Source organism: Ictalurus furcatus, chromosome 10 (genome assembly GCF_023375685.1).
Source record: "Ictalurus furcatus strain D&B chromosome 10, Billie_1.0, whole genome shotgun sequence".
Lineage (NCBI taxonomy): Eukaryota > Metazoa > Chordata > Actinopteri > Siluriformes > Ictaluridae > Ictalurus > Ictalurus furcatus.
Genome location: NC_071264.1, coordinates 23300551 through 23319346, shown reverse-complemented (window position 1 = coordinate 23319346; position 18796 = coordinate 23300551). Strand labels below are relative to the sequence as shown.

The window sequence follows — 18796 nt, the reverse complement described above, 5'->3', positions numbered from 1 at the left end:
AAAAAAATGCTTAGATCATACAAGTGGATGCAAATGAAAGAACAATAACTATGAATTGTTCTTTCATTGAAAGAACAATATGATGAAAATGAAAGAACGATAACAAAAATGAAACGAAAGCAAATGAAAGAACAATAATAATAATAAAAAACAGTAATCTATTTTTAACCTCACTGAAACCGGACTCTCTGACCAGATCCCAAACAGAGTCCCACAGCTACCTGGATTTCAGCGGACAGAGATGTGGGACAAACAAGGAAACTAAAAGAGGAAAATTCTGCTTTCCTGTCAACAAACACTGGTGTAATCATGTTTGTCTAATCTAGAATCACCTTCTGTTGACTGTAAACAATGTCTACACTCCCTGCGTGAACAAACAGCCTGGCATCCAGATATTAAAAGTAAAAAAATTAATAAAATAAAGTAAAAACTGGACTCACTAGTTATTATTCTGGCTGACTTTAACAGTGATCACCTGAAAAAGGTCACACAATATCAACTGTGTAAAAAGGAAAGACCACTGAAATGATAGGAACATACTACGCTGTCACATGTGCATGTCTCGGACATTCTAACCGCTGGCTTATTCTGCTCATTCCTACATACGGGCAAAATCTCAAGACCATCACGTCTGTTCCTACAGTGAATAGGTGGACCAATAAGGCGATGGCGAAGTTACAAGGCTGCTTTGACTCCACAGCGCAACAGACCGAGAAGAGGCCGTGAAGTCATACGCTGGTTGTATTCCAACTAAAATCTGAGTGAGATACAACAATGACAAACCTTAGTTTTCAAATGAACTCTGACATAAAAGATATAAAAGACAGCTTTATAAAGGAGGCAGCATTCGGGATTGGAGACAGAATCCTTCACAAGGAGAACGAGTAGGCGAGCAAACTGAAACTCGGACAAGCTGAAGAGCGAGTTTGATGTTAATGACCCAACATCAGGCTGGAAGTTATGATATCCCCCATCTCATAAATGACCGGCTGCTCTGCAGTGACCTGAAGGAGTTCTGCAGCAGACTGGAATCAAATCAGTGGATGTCACAGAACACACCGACCTTACTTGCACTTCGCCTCCATCTCGGGCCCTGTTTACACTAGTGCGTTTTCGTTTTAAAACGATCCTCGTCCACACTACACGACCGAAAATGCAGGTCACATGACCATTCATGCACACTGGGCATGTGCATACAAGTGTAAACAGGAAATTGGTTGCTAGTCACCGGGAGGCACAACAAACCGGCGTTCCATGCAGAGTTTGCGATTGTTTGCGATTGCTCTAATCATAGCTCATGTCTTTCGCATGTAGGCAGTTGCAGTTTTATAAAATACAGAATTTAACTGCACAATGGCTGCTAAGAATGACGACAAAGCCAGCAAAGCTTGCGGTACAGTCTCCGTGTTGTGTATACGATCAAGGTAGCATAATGGTCATATGGTAAGGGCGTGACGAATCAGGGAAGGATACGCAATGATCCAGAAGACCCAATCAAGGGGCGAATGTGGGCGAAACCACGCCTTCGTTTTCAAATGTCTTCGTTTTGGTCCGTTTACACTTAAAGTTTTCAAACTAAAACGGTGTCTTCGGCGTTTCCAATAGCCTCTGTTTTCGAGTGTCGAAAATGCCGGAGTGGTGTAGACGACAGGCGTAACCGTAGCAAAGTTATGTGTTTTAAAACGAAAACGCACTAGTGTAAACGGGGCCTCACAATCAACCAAGAAGGATGAGGCACTTCAGAGATCAAAAGTTGAGAAAGGATCAATCTAAAGCACTTGCTGTGACCAAGTGGCATCACAGACAAATCCTTAGATCTCTGCTCTGTTCCCATTTCCATCATATCCATCTCCATCATCCCAAATCCCCAAAATACGACACTAAATGGCTACAGGCCGACTGCTCTGACCTCTATAATCATGAAGGTCTGGTCTTAACTATCTGAAGCCCATCACTGTGCCCTCACTGGACCCCCCGCAGTTCACATACAGAGCCAACAGGTCTGCTAACAGTAGTCAACATGGCCCTGGACTTCATACTAAAGCATCTCGACAGTCCAGGATCTGTTAGTCGACTTCAGCTCGTTTTTTAGCTTAATCAAAGCAGAGTTGCCTCAAGTCAAGCTCTCCTAGTTGACCGTGCCAGATCCCATCTGTTGGTGGATCACAGATTTCCTGACAGACACGAGACAGCAGGTGTGGCTGGGAAAGCACACAGGAGACCCGCAGTACAGCACCTCAAGGCTGTGTGCCCTCCCTTGTTCTCTTCAAGTTTGCACTACCAGGGATGCGTCTGTGAACAGAACATTACTGGCTCTGCACTCTCTACTGTGGAGTCAGTCGAGTTCCTGGGCATGCCTATATGCAGGGACATGAGGTGCAAAGAGAGCACAACTGAGGATGTTCTTTCTGAGGCAGTTGGAAAAAAAAAATAATTCAAGCTTCCACAAGCTCAAATGATCTGGTTTTACACTGAATCCATCATCACCTCATCAATAACCAGATGGTTATAACCTCCACATCACAGGAACGAGCCAAACTTCAGTAGATAATCAGGACAGAAAAGAAAAAAGAAAAAAAATCCTAGTGTGCGCTCTGACAGCCCTTCAGGACCTCCATGACAGCAGTGTCCGGAAGATCACACCCGACCCCTTTCACCCTGGACATCACCGCTTTCAACCCGTCTCTCCAGCAGAATACTCTCAGCTGTCATAGCTACAACAACCAGGGACACAAACAACTTTTCCCCTCATTAACCCCTGAGGTCAATTAATACTTGAGCTTCAAACCAACTATGTCTTTTCACATTCTGGGTATAACTGCTTCATCTGTACAACAATGTACAAATTACAATGCCAAGACCACATAGACAACACTTTATATAATACTGTTTAGAGCTCTTAAAATCTTGCACATGCATAGTCAATATTCTTTAATACTTTTGTTACATTGTACTTCTGCCTTCATGAAGAGACCTTCCCGACTTCCCCAAAAGGAATTGAGTTTGAGGTAGAGTAATTTTCACCGAAATGAAAATTCTTGGCCGAAGCCGAAACCGAATATAATGAAAAACTTGGCCGAAAGCTGAAGGCCGAATACCAAACACGTTTTTTCATGTTTTTTCCATTTACTTTGCCATTTTTTTCACCATTGCATAAATTAAATAGTCAAAATGTGCTTTTTACTATTTTGTCTTGCTTTTCAAAGAAAAAATCAATTACAAAAACTACAATTTCAAACTATTTAACACTGAACATTTTTTTTTCATTCCAGCAGGCATCGGCTACCAACAAGGCACAATATAACTCTAAATAAATAAATGAGTAAAATAAAAATATTTTGATGTGGTCATCTTTCAGCCCCCCTTGAATAGCTGATGTTAGGCCTATAACTGACTGCTGGAAGAATGGAACACTCTGTAGCCTACAACAAAAAAGTGCATTGACAAGAGTGCAAAAAATGGTTCTATACGGCTGATTATATTGGGGATATATACCGCTCGCGTCACAGTACACCTCGCGGAGTATTATAGTAGATATAGGATTTGTCTGCCTGCCCTTAAATAAATACGTCTTTACCTGCTTCTTTACTCTACTCCCTTACGTCTCGCGACGTGACAGAAACATGCTCCGGAACAGAAACAAAACAAACGCATGTGTCCCCAGAATTTAAATATATATTATATATATATATATATATATATATATATATATATATTTGGGGGAAAAAACAAAAAAAAAAAACAAAGATTCAATTTTCTTCATGATTTTGACTTTAAACGGGTTTTTTTGTTGGGGGGGGGGGGGCGGCGACATCTTTTCCCGTTTTTACATATTGGACCATCTTTTCCCCTCTCTAAACCATTAAAAGTTCATTTCATTTTATTATTAAGGTTATTTATTTATTATTCTCAATTTCAGACTTGAGCACTTCTAACCTTGCTTTCCTTAAACTGCTTTACCTCCCAAGCCCAAGTTTCTCTTTTCGGATATCGAGTCAGTGCAGCCTGTAGAACTTACTTGAACGCTTTACTTTAATTAACTCGCTGTCGCAAGTCCTGAATGAAGAGCCTGCTTCGAGTAAATTAGACATATCACGGTAAATTGGGACATGTCATACCCCTGTGACATGTTAATAGGGGATTAGCAGGTGTGGGCTTGTTTTGATGCCGCTGAAGCGGATTCATAAATTGAGCTCCAAGAACAGCTTGTTTTGATGTTATACAACAGTTTAATGAAGCCGAAGTCTGACCTGAAGGCAAACTTTCTTTTAAAAGCCGCCTTTACGAAATCATTCGCACATATTGTCCGAACAGGATCATGGCTTAAGAGAAAAATTCACAATAAATAATCAATTACATAAATATTTATTTATTTAAAAGAGAACATATGCATATGCAAGATTGGTGGCGCACAGAGCACGGTAATCCAGTCAGTCTGTCCTTGCTTCGGTCTTTGGAGAGCTATAAAAGTCTTCGGCTAGAATATACAGCTGACACTTCAATTATCCTTAATTAATCTCATATCTTACTGGAGACAGACAGAGCGCAGTATCCGATCACATCCGGCAAAGCCGTACAGCAGCTAATCCACCTAGCGGATATCCCAGCTACGCCCCTCCCATCAACACAGTCCCTAAAAGCACAGTGAGTAGGTAATGCCTCGAGCGACAGGTTGCCATTTGCATCCTGTATTACGAGCTGTGAGCAAAGTGGAGCAGAGTTTAGATCAGATGTTTCTACATGCAGAATCAAAGAAAACAAGAGAGCGATTAAACGGCAGAGAAAAACACACACAGTAGTTTGATCGAAGTAGTAGGATTGTGATTGACAGATTTTTACTAGCATGGCCTTATTTTAAAACAATACATACTATTAATAGCAACAACAACAAGCCAGTGGGATGACTAGAACACTAAGGGCATACAGCTACAGCCAAGTTGTGATGTGCGTGCCAGGAGAGAGCGAGACCGCTCCACCAGTCAGCCAGTTGGAGCTACTCAACACAGTGCTGACCAACAGAACACGACTCGAGCTCCAAGCTCCTCTTCAACAGCGTCTAAAGCCTGCTTTACTCTCTCTACACATTAGGATCATAAAAATAACTAAAAACAATTTAGTCTCACTGCGACCAAAAGATTGACGTTCTGCCATGTCAGAAATGTTTTATTAACGTCTCTCATCCAGAATCCACCAATAAGGAGGATGGCATAGGATGACGCAAAACTTACAGGACGGCTACAAATACAATAGCGGCATGAATAAACGTAAACGAAACCTGAGGTAATAAGGATATTTTTTTCAAGCTCACTTCGAAGAGTATTTCTGTTTACGCGACTCTATATGACGTAAGCGTGACAGTAATTATATTTAATCGCAGGTCTAGCGTTAGAGGATCTTTGTATGGACATGGACAACACGCTATCGCACAGTCCGTTATATCTGGTTTACAAAGACACAGCATCCAAAAGGCTTAGGTTTCTAGAAAACATCAAGAAACTGATCTGAGATCTTTACTTGTTTGAGTGTCCGGGTTCAAGCCAAAACGTGCTAGTCAAGTCAAATTTAACTTATAAAGCACATTTAAAGACAAAAGTAGCTGATCCAAAGTGTTGTACATTAGGCCGTCACGATAGCATAAACATATCTTATGATACTATACCAGCTGGAGTATCACGATTCCTACAGGTGCTTCACAATGAAATCTCAGGACTTTTCAAGCACTTTTTTTTTTGGTTATCAAGGACCGTACAAGAGACATTGGCATGTTGTGAGACACCGGGACGAGTATGAAATAGTGACTGAAACGCAGCCCATTAAGACGACGTGTCATACATCTCCAAAGGCTGCAGCTCTGCACTGCAAAAATATTGATTTATAACCACCACGTCCTCTGACAATCACCATTAGGGCTGCAACAACTAATTGACAAAATCAATCATTAAAATAATCGACAACGAGTTTCATTATGGATTAGTCGGGTCTGTGACGTCACTGTGGATAATCCTGTCAGTGACGTCTCTTCACAACGGTGAGAAACTCATTTCTGTGAATTAAACACATCTGAGAAACAGCGGAGGTCACAGAGCGAGCTGATGCAGATAGAGTGTACGATCCAGGTCGAGACTGTTCAAGAGTTTGGGACCAACCACAGAAAAGGCTCGATCACCCTTTGTCTTTTCTACAAAACAGATCAAAGAAGCCGATTGCAAGATCTTAGCGTTCTGGTAGGAGAGTAAGAGTGAAAGAGGTCAATAATGTACTGTGGAGCAAGACCAGAAAGAGCTTGATATCTATAAATAAGAATTTTAAAAGAACACTAGCACTAAAGGAAAGTTTTGCTGAGGTGAAATCAGCTGGGGGCTAGTCAGTGAACGTGAGGAGATTTAGTTCCTTTAATGACGACACTAAAACAGGCAGCCTCGTCATCGCCATAGTTACGTGATGAGAAATACTGACCAACTGACTGATTAAATATTTAAAAAAAAACAAAAAACCTGGCAAATCAAGATTTGTGGTATGAGGAAAATTGTGCATATTTTTCAGCCAAACAATGATTTTAAGCGGATTAGCAGACATGGGGTAATCCCTATAATAAAACCTGGCAGAGAAGACGCACTGACGCCCAGCATGGTTCGAGAAATGGCGGGGCAGGAGTCTCAAAACAAGCACAAACAGGCTTGGACAAAGCCGAGTCTTTAACACGACTACTGTCACGAACTAGCACTGTTAACCTCGCCTCGGTGCATCCCAAGGCCACAGAGACGCCGCTGGTCTAAGACAACAGGGTGTAACCATATAAAACCGAATATGAAAAATAACAGTTTAACTAAAGTTTAACTGACAGTTTATTTATTTAAACTAAGGCAGCAGATTGGATTTAACTCTCTGCTGGAAAAGTTAGCAGTCTGATTAGAGATGCAGAAACAGAAAGAACAGAGAAAGAAACAGTCTGTTCGAGAGGGGAAAAAAAAAAAACGACCTCTTTCTTCTCTCTTTTCAGTCATTTAGCTCAGACTGTGTGGAATCCGCTTCAGCGTCCGGGCTGGTAAACAGGAAGTAGCTGCATGCTAGCGCTTTTATGAATGAACCGTTAAGTGTGTGGGCTGAATTATTATCTTGTAACGTACTCTACAGGCGACTCGCTCCACACAGCAGACCTAATTTCCTCTTCAGAAGCTGCAGTCACGGGAGAGACAAAAACCCCAGGCTGAGGCAAATTACAGCCGGTTCCAGAGCTATTTACTGCTCTTCCTGGGCATGTCCTGGTGGATTTATCCCATGCAATCCAGGGCATTTAGAAGAGTGTGTAGATTAATCAGACGTGATTTTCAAAACACCAGGAGTTAATCACCAACACGGGTTCTTGGTGAATCATCTATAAAACCGTCCTTACTTGAAGACTTGCTTTAACCTGTTTCTAGGCTCAAGAAACCTTAACTACCAGAGAAAGATCAAATCCGTAATGTTTACGCCACTGAGATTATAATGTCTAGAAGACATATTAGCAGGATAAGTCCTCGGGCACTGGCACACCCACTTACACTACACATCTGAGGGAATTCAAAACCACACAACAACGCAATAGTGCTAAAGTAAAGGCAGCTTCAACAAAGACTCTAACTGAATAATGTGAGGTGAAGAGAAGGCTGGCATGCAGGGGGAGTTAATAAAGTAGCAGTGGTGCTACAGTTTCTTTGCGACGCCTCTCAGACCTGCAGTTAACTTTGGTATGCACCAATTAATCCAGCATACTTTACGGCATCGCTCCGCATCTTCTAAGCGTAACCTTGGTCTTCCTCCCAAACACTCATCACCCCCCGACCACCCTGAAACACAGCATCAAAGGCACAAAGCGATGGCATTTCCTGTTTTTAACCAACGGCGAGCGCCAGACCATTTCTGACATGTTTGGGCAAAAGTCTGGAATCTGAAGTTTAAACAAGCAAGCAGTCCCTGGATGACACACTTTGTCCTCTTCTATTCCTTTGCCTATTCTTTGTCATCTCTACAGAAACTCCTCCGGCTAACCCGCTCCCCCCACCCCATCGCTTTCCACACACATTCTTCCAGAATGATGAAGGTTAGTAGTGCCGTGCCTGTGATGGCTGTTTTTTTTCCTGTACAGTGGGGACAATGCCAGCTCTAATGTCAAACACTAGCTCTTTGTCAGAAATTGCTTTGCGGTGCCTGAAGACAACAATCTGTAAACAATCTCGACTACGGCTGTCAGAATGAATTGCGTTATACAAATACAATATAAAATGTAATAATATTTATATACGGAGAGGTTTACAAAATCCACTTCTGGGCTAAATAACTTGTCTATTGATGAAGAGTCACGTCATATAGAGCTTACTTTATTTTCACAAAACTCAACATGCCATCATCCAATCATGTCCCGCTAACTATCGCTGATTGATAAACTATCTGCCGTGGCTTCGGAGGAGTGTAGTGCGCCAAAGACGGGAACAAAAAAGAAGTGGCATCGCCAGACATACGTAACGCATGTACGTGGTATTTCACCACAGCAGAAGCTGGATACAAGTCGGCTATAGCCGCTAGTCGTGTTACCATTTAGGTAACTTTGTTTCGTATTACCTCTTAAATGGTAAATAGTCTACACTTATATAGCGCTTTTTTAACCTTAGCGGTTCCAAAGCGCTTTACACTGGTTCTCATTCACACACCCCCCAGTGGTAGCAGAGCTGCCATGCAAGGCGCTAGCTTGCAATCAGGAGCAACTTGGGGTTCAGTGTCTTGCCCAAGGACACTTCGGCATGTGGAGTCATGTGGGCCGGGAATCGAACCACCAACTCTACAATTAGTGGACAACCCGCTCTACCACCTGAGCCACAGCCACCCCATGTTAATGTCAAAATGCTGCAAAACTGAGGTCAGGCCTGTAAATAAAACTAATAAGTTATGATATGTAACTAATATTTTTATAAAATCTACGTAAAAGTCATAAATTACATGTGTACTCATTCAGATATTTAGGGTGTTTTCACACGTGGCTCGTTCGGAGCGTTTGTATCAGAACCTGGTGCGTTTTCTCCCTCGGTTCGGTTCGTTTAGACATACATGAGCACGGCGATCACGCTCGGATCAGCACCAACACAATCGGTCCGAGACCACCTGAACGAGACTGATTGCAAACAAACTCTGGAGCGGTTCGCTTGTGGTGAGAATGCAGTCCGCCCCAACAAACCAACCCGCATAGCAGTGCATGATGGGAACTGCGTTACGTAAAAAGTGTGTTTGTTTTGCTAACAGCTCGCAACATGAATCGCGGTTTAAATTGGATTAAAGACGAGGTAAAATGCCTCACTGAAATTTGGTGACGAAGATATTTCTGAATAAACTTTCAAAAACGTATAAAAAAAAAAAACCACCAAGGTTTACAAGGTGTTTAGCGAGCGTCTCAATGAGATGTGTTTTAATCTCTCTGTGGAACATATAAATTAGATCAATTATAATAACTACAGCTAAAACGAAAGCTACAGTAAGCTCGCGGCGCTGCTGCCTATCCATCCTGATGGATGACCGCTATGAGCAGATCCCCAGAACATAAACAGGCGCACTTGGACCAATGAGAGGACAGTTCAACACACTTGGATAAACACACTTGGAACGCTTTGACATGTTGCCTTGTGAAAGCGAACCGAGCCAGAGAGATTGTTACACTGAAAACATTCTAACAATTTAAGTCCCGGTTTCAGAACAAAGCACAGATCTACAGGACTGAAAACACCCTTAATGAAGTCTTGTATCGCAAAGTAGACCTGATAACACGTTGTTTCTCTTGAATTCAAACCCCTGCTCATGTTTTGCCAGCCGAGACATTCACGTTCGCTTTACCTGTTGGTCAGGCAAGTACAAAGGAAGCTAAGGTGCATCCGAGAGCGGGCTATTAACGTTTATACAGTGAAAGGAAACACATTACAAATAACAACACACTTTACTTTTGTCAATCTAAGAGAGGTTTCATTTAAATGGTCCAGCCATCCCATTAGTTGGAAATTTTGAGCAATTCCTGATACTATCGACAATCGTTCCAAACCTACATGACTCATAAAAATGATATTACACAGGGTGGACAAATGCTTGGACATCTAACATGAGCAGGTTTGGCAACAGGCGATGAGATGTTTATTCAGAGTTGAACCGATGAACAAGCAGGTCACCAAAAGTTTTGGTTTAAAATAAAGTGTGTGTGTGTGTGGGGGGGGGGGGTGTTCATTGATTTACAAATGGGTTGTGAGAGAAACTGCCAGTAGGAACTAGATTTCCTTGACGTTAGCTTGAACAGATGATGCACGATATTTCTGGGATGTGGAAACGGTGTCTAAGCGGTTTGATCCAAAAGAAACTGATGTGTGTAATCTCATGACTGAAGCAGACAGTCTTGTGGTTACGTATCGTGCGAATGCATTTTATCACGCGCTCGGGACAAAATTCTATGCGGTCTCCTTCACAAGAACTGACACACTCGTTGGCAGACACTCCCTTTGACCTTCAGCTTGGCACTGAGCAGCCCTGGCAGAGACATAACACTTGAGCCGGGGAGCATTTTTTTTTTTTAAAGAGCTTAATGAAGTATGCTGGCATAAACCGAGCACAAGCACACACAATAGGACGTCCCACTACAGTATTGTCCTGTGTGCAGAAAGACAGCTTTTAAGTTGTGGGAAGATAAACAGTCGGTAATTAAAAGGAGGCTTCAGCTCGCCACGTCGTGTTGGCTGGGAGCTGAAGGTTTCCGGCGCTGATGTGGAGCGGATGAGATCACTCAGAGACGGCTCGTTAAGCGATGAGAGCTTTCCTTCTGCTTCGACTCCCCCTGGGCCTCCCGCTGAGGCGGCTCACACTTCAGCTGGACACACACTGCTGACTGAACTTTCCCTGAACTGCGCCAAACATCTACGCTTTGTGTCAAACACACACAGCATATAGACCATGGTGTACACACTGGTCTGGGAGATGCTGCAGACGATCCTTCATGTCCTCAGGAATGTTCTCCAAGAGCAGCTGGACACTACTTCCCGCACCAAACTGTAACACCACATGACATGTGCTTCGCTCGTACATTACTGTGGTCAAGTTCATAATATTTCAATAACATACCGATATAAAACAGCAGCATAACTACAGGATGTTATTTAAAGACAGATTATTAGACCCAGACTGCACCAGATCCTAATACATCTGAAATGCCATGTAGCAAATGCGTAAAGGAATAAAACACTTAGGGGCATGCTATTAAACGAAATCAATCAAGGACAGGGTGGTGTGATACAGCCCAACCGTGAAGTTCAGTATTTTCCAATAACAGCACACTCCACATTTTATCCATTTATACAAGCATTTAATGTTGCAATGCATTTAATGTGGGACATCTGCAAAACAAGTTGGTCACTTAGGTTGCGTTTACACTGCAGGTCTTGACTCCTAATTCCGATCTGTTCACTACATCCGATTTTTTTAATGACCTGGTTACATCTTTCGAAAGTTACCCAAATCCGATATCTGCATTTACACTATATGCTTCATGAAACAACCCGAGGAAGACGTCACCGGAAGCTTAGGCTGAAAAGCAAATAAAAATGGTGGAATTTGCAATGGACACACACGAAAATATGGGGGGGGGGGGGGGAGATCTTGTTGAGAGTTGTTTTCGCAGTTGGAGTCCATCCGAGTTGACGTCATTCGCCACCGTTGCTTTTTTAATGTCGTATGACTCACATTGACAGGGGAATATCCGATCTGTCCGCTTACATGGCAGACGCAAATGCACGTATCCGATTCAGATCAGATTTATTTCCACATATGAACGAGGCCTGAAACGGATCTGAGGATATCGGAATCCATCTGCCTTTTCCTGCCTACACGTTCGTGGGTCATATCCAATCTGTGCCACATGGGAGAAAAAAAAAATGTAATAGGGTCACTTGAACCATGTAGTGTAAATGCAGCCTTAAACAATCAGCTATAAACAGTTGGTTCCTCCTCTTGAAGTTAATAAGATGACAAAAAAAACATCACCACAACTCATCGTGTTACTGAGAAACCAGACAGCGTAAACTAGTGGGAAATTTACTGACCGTGACAAAGCACTGACACTGAGGGAAAAAAAAGGAACCCAAAATAAATAAATAAAAACTAAACTCCTCCTTATGAAAAACCTGACCAGATCAACGGATGTATGTTTTTATTCGTTAAATAATTACGTGGAGCGTCTGCCATACAAGTCCCTGTGCAAGCTGTCACTACAGAAACAATGATGTATTAAAAGGAACACGTTCATTTAAAGCGCTGATTTGCCTTGATCAAAGCTGCTGTTATAGAAAAATCAATCAAATCAACACCTTCTAACCAATCAGAATCAAGAACCAGGAGTGTTTGCGCTATAGTTGGGAGTGTTTGTGTTCAAATCCCGAGGCTACAACAGCCGTCTGTGTCCAGGAGCAAAACCGACTGTGCTCTCTGGATGTGAGGGATGACATACTCTCCCCTTCACCTGTCAATCACAGTGACACTAGCCAATCGAGGGCATCTGTGAGCTTGAGGATGTGGAATACGGCAGAGAGAGCGCCTTCATCCAGGGTGTGTTACACGTGCCTGTGATGCAGTATAAACAGCACTTTGAAAGGCTTTAAATGAGGAAGTATGCGTTAAGGTATGTTCACAAATACAGCGACCCGCAGCGTCAAAGCTACCGGAGACCATTCATTGTCAGTGAGAGCAGGCGACTTCTGGCGACATAAGCGACAGAGACTGTTGACGATTAGATGTGGGTGTGTCCAACGATGTGACAAAGTTGAGAAAAGTTTAACTTCATGCAAATTTGGATAAACATCGCTGTATGTGTGAATGTAGATTTAAGCTTCACCCTCCCCGGCTGTTAGCTGGGTTGTGGGTGGGATTTGGCACGTGACTAAATATAAACAATCAAGTTATACAACTAGGTCGTGATTTTTTGTTGTGTTACGTGACCGTTAATTTAATGGCTAGACCTCTCTACTTGAATAAAAAACAAAGGATCCTGCACCTGCACTAACCAAAGCTGTTAATAGGAAGTTACATGATTTAACATCTAAAACATTCTAGACAACTGTGGAGTAAAAAGAAAGAAAGAAAGAAGAAAAAAGACATAAATTCCAACATACAACACAAGTACCCAGGTGCGATCAATGAACAGAGGACCCGAGAAGCTCGTAAGTTCATCGGGCTATCAGTGAAATCCGTATTTTCATTACTCCAGTCAGATATTTTTCACTTTTACAACTTGAGTGGACAGAACTAAAAATATTTCTCATTTACCTCACTAAAGGAGGAGGAAATGTATGGTGCGAAGCTTTATCTGTTCTAAACTGGGCTTAAATGCATAGAGATGGTGCATTCTGCTGTAAGGCCTGAGCGGGTAATTAAAGACACACAGAGAAGAAAGGCCAGGCAGGCTGACAGGAAAACCACCACAAGCCCTTCAAGAAACATCTGTGCCCAAGAAAAACAAGGTAATTATACAGAAGGCAGGAGGAACTGCTACATAGTTTTCCCCTCAGAGAGAGAGGCACCATGTCTGCCATAGTAACTTCCCATGGTTCATTGAGGCAGAGACTGGGCATCCTTCAAACCTCACTGTACCTGCTATGCTGTACTTTTAAAGTCAGCATATTACACACACACACACACACACACACACATACATACATACATACATACACATACACACACACACACATATATATATATACACATATATATATATACACACACACACACACACACACACACACATATATATATATATATATATATATATGGAGAAATTAAAATGATGAGAACACCAATAAACAATCTGGTTGTATGTACAAATATTCATATTTTATTCTATAATTTTATCTGGTAAACCGTAAGCTAGCTAGTCCTAGTTTGTTTGTAACCATCACTGCTTCCACTTACTAACGTTACATAAAGAATCAATGAGCCCCCATCATTCATCAATGGAAACAGGCAACGTTTAAAAAGAAATATGTAGCGAATTATTTCATCACTGTACATGAATACTACACGCCAAAAGAACTTACAAGTACACTGCTCGACTTGGTGAAAACGGGGTTTTTTGGCACTCTGTAAAAAGATAGCTCTGAATTACTATTGAAACTGTTAGCACAGTCAATCTCACAACAGCTTTGTCCCATTTTAGATGTGTCTTTTCTGTGTTTTCGAGCTCCGCCTACCGTGACGTTACATGCACACCCTCTATTAGATAAATCTGTTCATTCACTGGTTTTAACATTGACTTCATATTGACCATAAAACACTTGAAAATGTATGCTGGCTTAACCAGTCCTTAAAATGTTATGCTCTCAAAACGTTCATGTCACAGTTCTCTGAGAGAACTGTTCCTGCAGTTACTGCGTCACTTGCTAGCTGTAAATTATATAATAAAACCCAGTTTGAGCCAGTCTTATGCACACAGTCCTTTACGCTCATTACTGATTGCCCATGATGTTACACCACTAAAATTCAGAGTGTGCAACAGACACTAATCTGCCAGTGATGTCAGAGACCCCGGTATTACTCCAACATATCTTCCGTCAAGCGGTGATATATTCTATATTAGCGCTGGACAAATCTTATGTTTATTAGCTAGCCCACCACGCAAGCAAAATCTCCATGGTTCTGGCCAGAAACCAGAAAACAGAAATACTTTCAATATACACTGATCAGCCATAACATTAAAACCACTGGACGCTTGATTGGATTGAGATCTGGGGAATTTGGAGGCTGAGTCAACACCTTGAACTTTCCTCAAAGCATTCCTGAACAGTTTTTGCAGTGTGACAGGACGCATTATCCTGCTGAAAGAGGCCACTGCCATTAGCGAATACTGTTGCCATGAAGGGGTGTACTTGGTCTGCAACAACGTTTAGGTAGGTGGTACGTGTCCAATTAACATCCACATGTTCTTTGCAGAACATTGCCCAGAGCATCACACTGCCTCTGCCAGCATGCCTTGTTCCATAATGCATCCTGGTGCCATCTTTTCCCCAGGTAAGCGACACATGCACCCAGCCGTCCACATGACGTAAAAGAAAATGTGATGCATCAGACCAGGCCACCTTCTTCCATTGCTCCATGGTCCAGTTCTGATGCTCACATGTCCATTGTAGGTGGTGGTAGACAAGGGGCAGCATGGGCACTCTGACCGGTCTGCAGCTACACAACCCCGTACACAGCAAGCTGTGATGCACTGTGTGTTCACACCTTTCTATCATGGCCACCATGAACGTTTTCAGCAATTTGTGCTACAGTAGCTCTTCTGTGGGATTGGAACAGATGGGCTAAAGCCTTGTTTATACTTTCACCTGGCCCCGCACCGAGAGCCTACGTGGAGTGCACCTCCCCAAACGGACGAGGCGTTTGTACTTGACGTGCTTGCCATTGTAATATTCTTTGAAACGAGAGGGGGCAAACTCTGCATAATCGTCCTATAAACCAACAGGAAGTAGCTGAGAGAAGTGGTCGTTTGTCGGAACAACCATAGCAACGCTTACAAACATGAATGCTGAGGAGGAATTGTTTTTGCTATTTAAAAGACAGAAGAAGAAGATGGAAAATCCATCCATTAAATACCTCCTTAAAATATGAGAACATGTACAAAACTAAACAAGCTCATTTTTTTTCTAATTTTATTCATTTCATTAACATTTTTATTAAACACAGACCTTTACTTTCAAACAGACGTATTATATATAAACAAGATTTAACCCTTTGCTCTGCACACGCATCAGTGAACCTTGGGCGCCCACAACCCTGTCGCCGGTTCACTGGCAGTCCTTCCTTGGACCACTTTTGGTAGGTATTAACCACTGCGTACTGGTTACACCCCACAAGACCTGCTGTTTTGAAAATGCTCTAATCCAGGTATTTCATACAATTCCTGCCCCTAGCCAGTTCAGGTATTTCATGTGTTCCAGCTCAAGCACACCTGGTGCAACTAGTGAAGCCCTGGATTAGTTGAATCAGATGTGCTTGAGACAACACCTGTTTTGCATATTTGTGCTGTGGTGAGGGATTCTATTCAGGGGGTTTTTGAATTTTGAAACTGGAGAAGTCATTATAAGTTGCATATTCAGCTGAATTTGGGGAAACCACTTGATGCATTCGTTGTGTTGAACTATTTCAATTGCTCTTGTCTGATTTGTTCGTTGAAAGTCTGAAAACAGCTCAAAGTCTGTACATTTCTACAATAAACCTGATTTGCAACAGGGGTTGAATAATTTTGACTGCAACTCTCTGTGTGTGTGTGTGTGTGTGTGTGTGTGTGTGTATGTATGTATATATATATATATATATTATATATATATATATATATATATATATACACACATACATACACACACACACACTATATATATATATATATATATATGTGAATATATGTGCGTTTGTGTAGGTGTGGTCTCTTTCTTGTGTTGTTACATGCTGACTTGATTGATGGCTCACATTACTTGTGGTTACGTGTATTACTTGGCACTCTTTTGCACATTAATTTTCTTCAAGTTTGACAAATTTGATGTTTGACACCTCTGCGGTTAGTGGTAGCACTCAAGTGTTACAAGCACTTCCTCTAAATCTGTATTTTAACTGTGACACCATGTGCAAGAGAGAGGGACGATGTTTGTGTTTAGCTGCCTGTCTCCTTCCCCGTCAGATTGGTTGTGACTTAGATGCGTGTTAAGCATGATCGAGTTTTTCCAACTAAAATCTCAATTAACGATTTAATCTTCCAGAACAGATCATAATTACACAGAAAAAACAAAAATCTAAAAGACATGGAGCGGCGCTGTTGATTGGTTGATGCTTTTCATCAGATTTAAAAATTTTTATTTATTTATTTTTTTAAATTGCGAGACTGGAGCATGACAAGTTTTGTTTTGCATAGATTTCACCATTTCCTTCCTGTTTAGTTTCTTTTCAGCTTTCAGCATTATTACACTATTAGCTACTGCACTCTGAAATTTACGTGCAGCTAGATTAACCACGGTTTGCTAAACTGCAGTCAGTCAGACACGTCCATAAAGTCTTGGTGCGTGTTTGGAAAGGTATTTTAATAAGCTATTTAAGAAAACTAACAAGAAAAATTATATCGAGAATAAAACCTCATGCATTTTTTCCTTTTTAAAGAGTAAATTCAAGAATTAAACGGCAAACTCGGACAAATATTCCTATAATATAATCAGAGTACACGTCACTGGACGTCATGGAAGGGTACGATCGTGAAGGAATGATTCGAATGTGAGATCAGCAGCCTAGTTTGGGTGTCCTCTTCATAAAACTTGCATATCTTACACATGGGTCTTCTTGGGTCTTGGGTCTTCTTTATCAGCCGATGTACACTGTTGGAAACTGATTTATTGCAGTGCTTTATGGAATTTCATAAGTGCGCTGGATATTCTCCACTGGGCTTTCAGACACGGCTACAAAATGGCAAATCTCCAAAAATAGAGCACTATAAAGTGTACAGGGTGTGGTTTTGGACATATGGTTAGTGTCCTGCTGCACTTTTATCACCTCGGATCCTTAAACAGCTCTCGGGTTGGGTTCCACCTCATTAGTAAGTCGCGTTCGTAAATGAAGACGTTCAAACGTTAGCCAAAGAGACGAAGGACCAGGTCTAGTTAAAGCAAACGCACACGACTAAACCCGAATCAAGCTGCGCTATGGTCAGCAAATTCCACCCTCCAATAAACAGTCTATAAAAACACTTGAAGGGAGAGACTGAAAATAAAGTGCTGTTATTTTCATCCCAAAGACGAGGAACACTCGGGACATCAGTGGGACGTTGGAACATTTTTCAGGATTCACAATATGACTGAGAAGCAGTCGTTTAGATGGTATCAGAGAGTGTAGTGGATGATTAATCAACTTACAGACAATTTCACCAGCTCTTACCTTTCTGGCAGTGGTCAGAAGTCCAGCAGCGGTAGTTTGAGACACCACTGAAGTTGGTCTTGATGCACTTCGGACTGTCCTCCACGAGCCCCGGGCAAACGTCTGCACATGCCTGCTTGTTTCCAGCGATGAAGTTTAAGTCTGCGTTCATGATGAGAGACCAGTCGACAGAATCCAAGTAACAGAGCTCCGGGTTCTTCTCGATCCGTATGGCGCCACGAGTGATGTTGCGCAGGCTGTAGAGGCCGATGTCTTTCAAGTTGTTCATCTCGAAGATGACCAGCGCGTAGTTGTAGAAGAGATTGCGGCCTCGGATCACCGACAGGTTCGGGAAGAGCGTGCTCAGGCTGTCCAGCCCGGGGACACGGAAGAGGAGCAGATAGTCTGTAATCATTGTCAGCTTGGGGAAACTGAGCGTGCGGAAGACCTCCTGATCGGTGATCTTGTTTACGATGAGAAGGATCTTCAGGTAGCCCTCGACCACCGTGCAGTTCTCCAGCTTCTTGAAGTCGCTGATGTCATTCCCGATGTCGATGCCTGGACTGCAGACTACAGCAGGAAAGCAACACGTGGTTCAGATTATACTCAAGCAAAATCATCATTATCTACCGGTCATCGTTATCTACCTGTAACTGCAGTATATGTTGGAGTACCACAAACAATAAGCCCGACACTTCCAGTCTTAAAACACAAGTATATTGGTAGTCTAGTGGCAGTTACTGAATTTCAATAAAGGGCTGCCAAATTATACAGCTTTAGAGCTGAATTTACAAACACTTTTGACTGAACAATTCATGAAAGTGCTCTACAAAATCACATTTTACATAAAAGCTTT

At 42.1% G+C, this 18796-nt stretch overlaps 1 protein-coding gene across 1 annotated transcript in view; it reads right to left on the bottom strand.

The window, feature by feature from the left end:
- Positions 1 to 18796, bottom strand: part of igf1rb (insulin-like growth factor 1b receptor) — a 91882-nt gene that overhangs the window by 65925 nt on the left and 7161 nt on the right. Inside the window, exon 2 of the mRNA XM_053635217.1 lies at positions 17962 to 18510. Coding sequence (XP_053491192.1) covers positions 17962 to 18510 — 549 coding nt within the window. The remainder of the gene's footprint in view (positions 1 to 17961; positions 18511 to 18796) is intronic.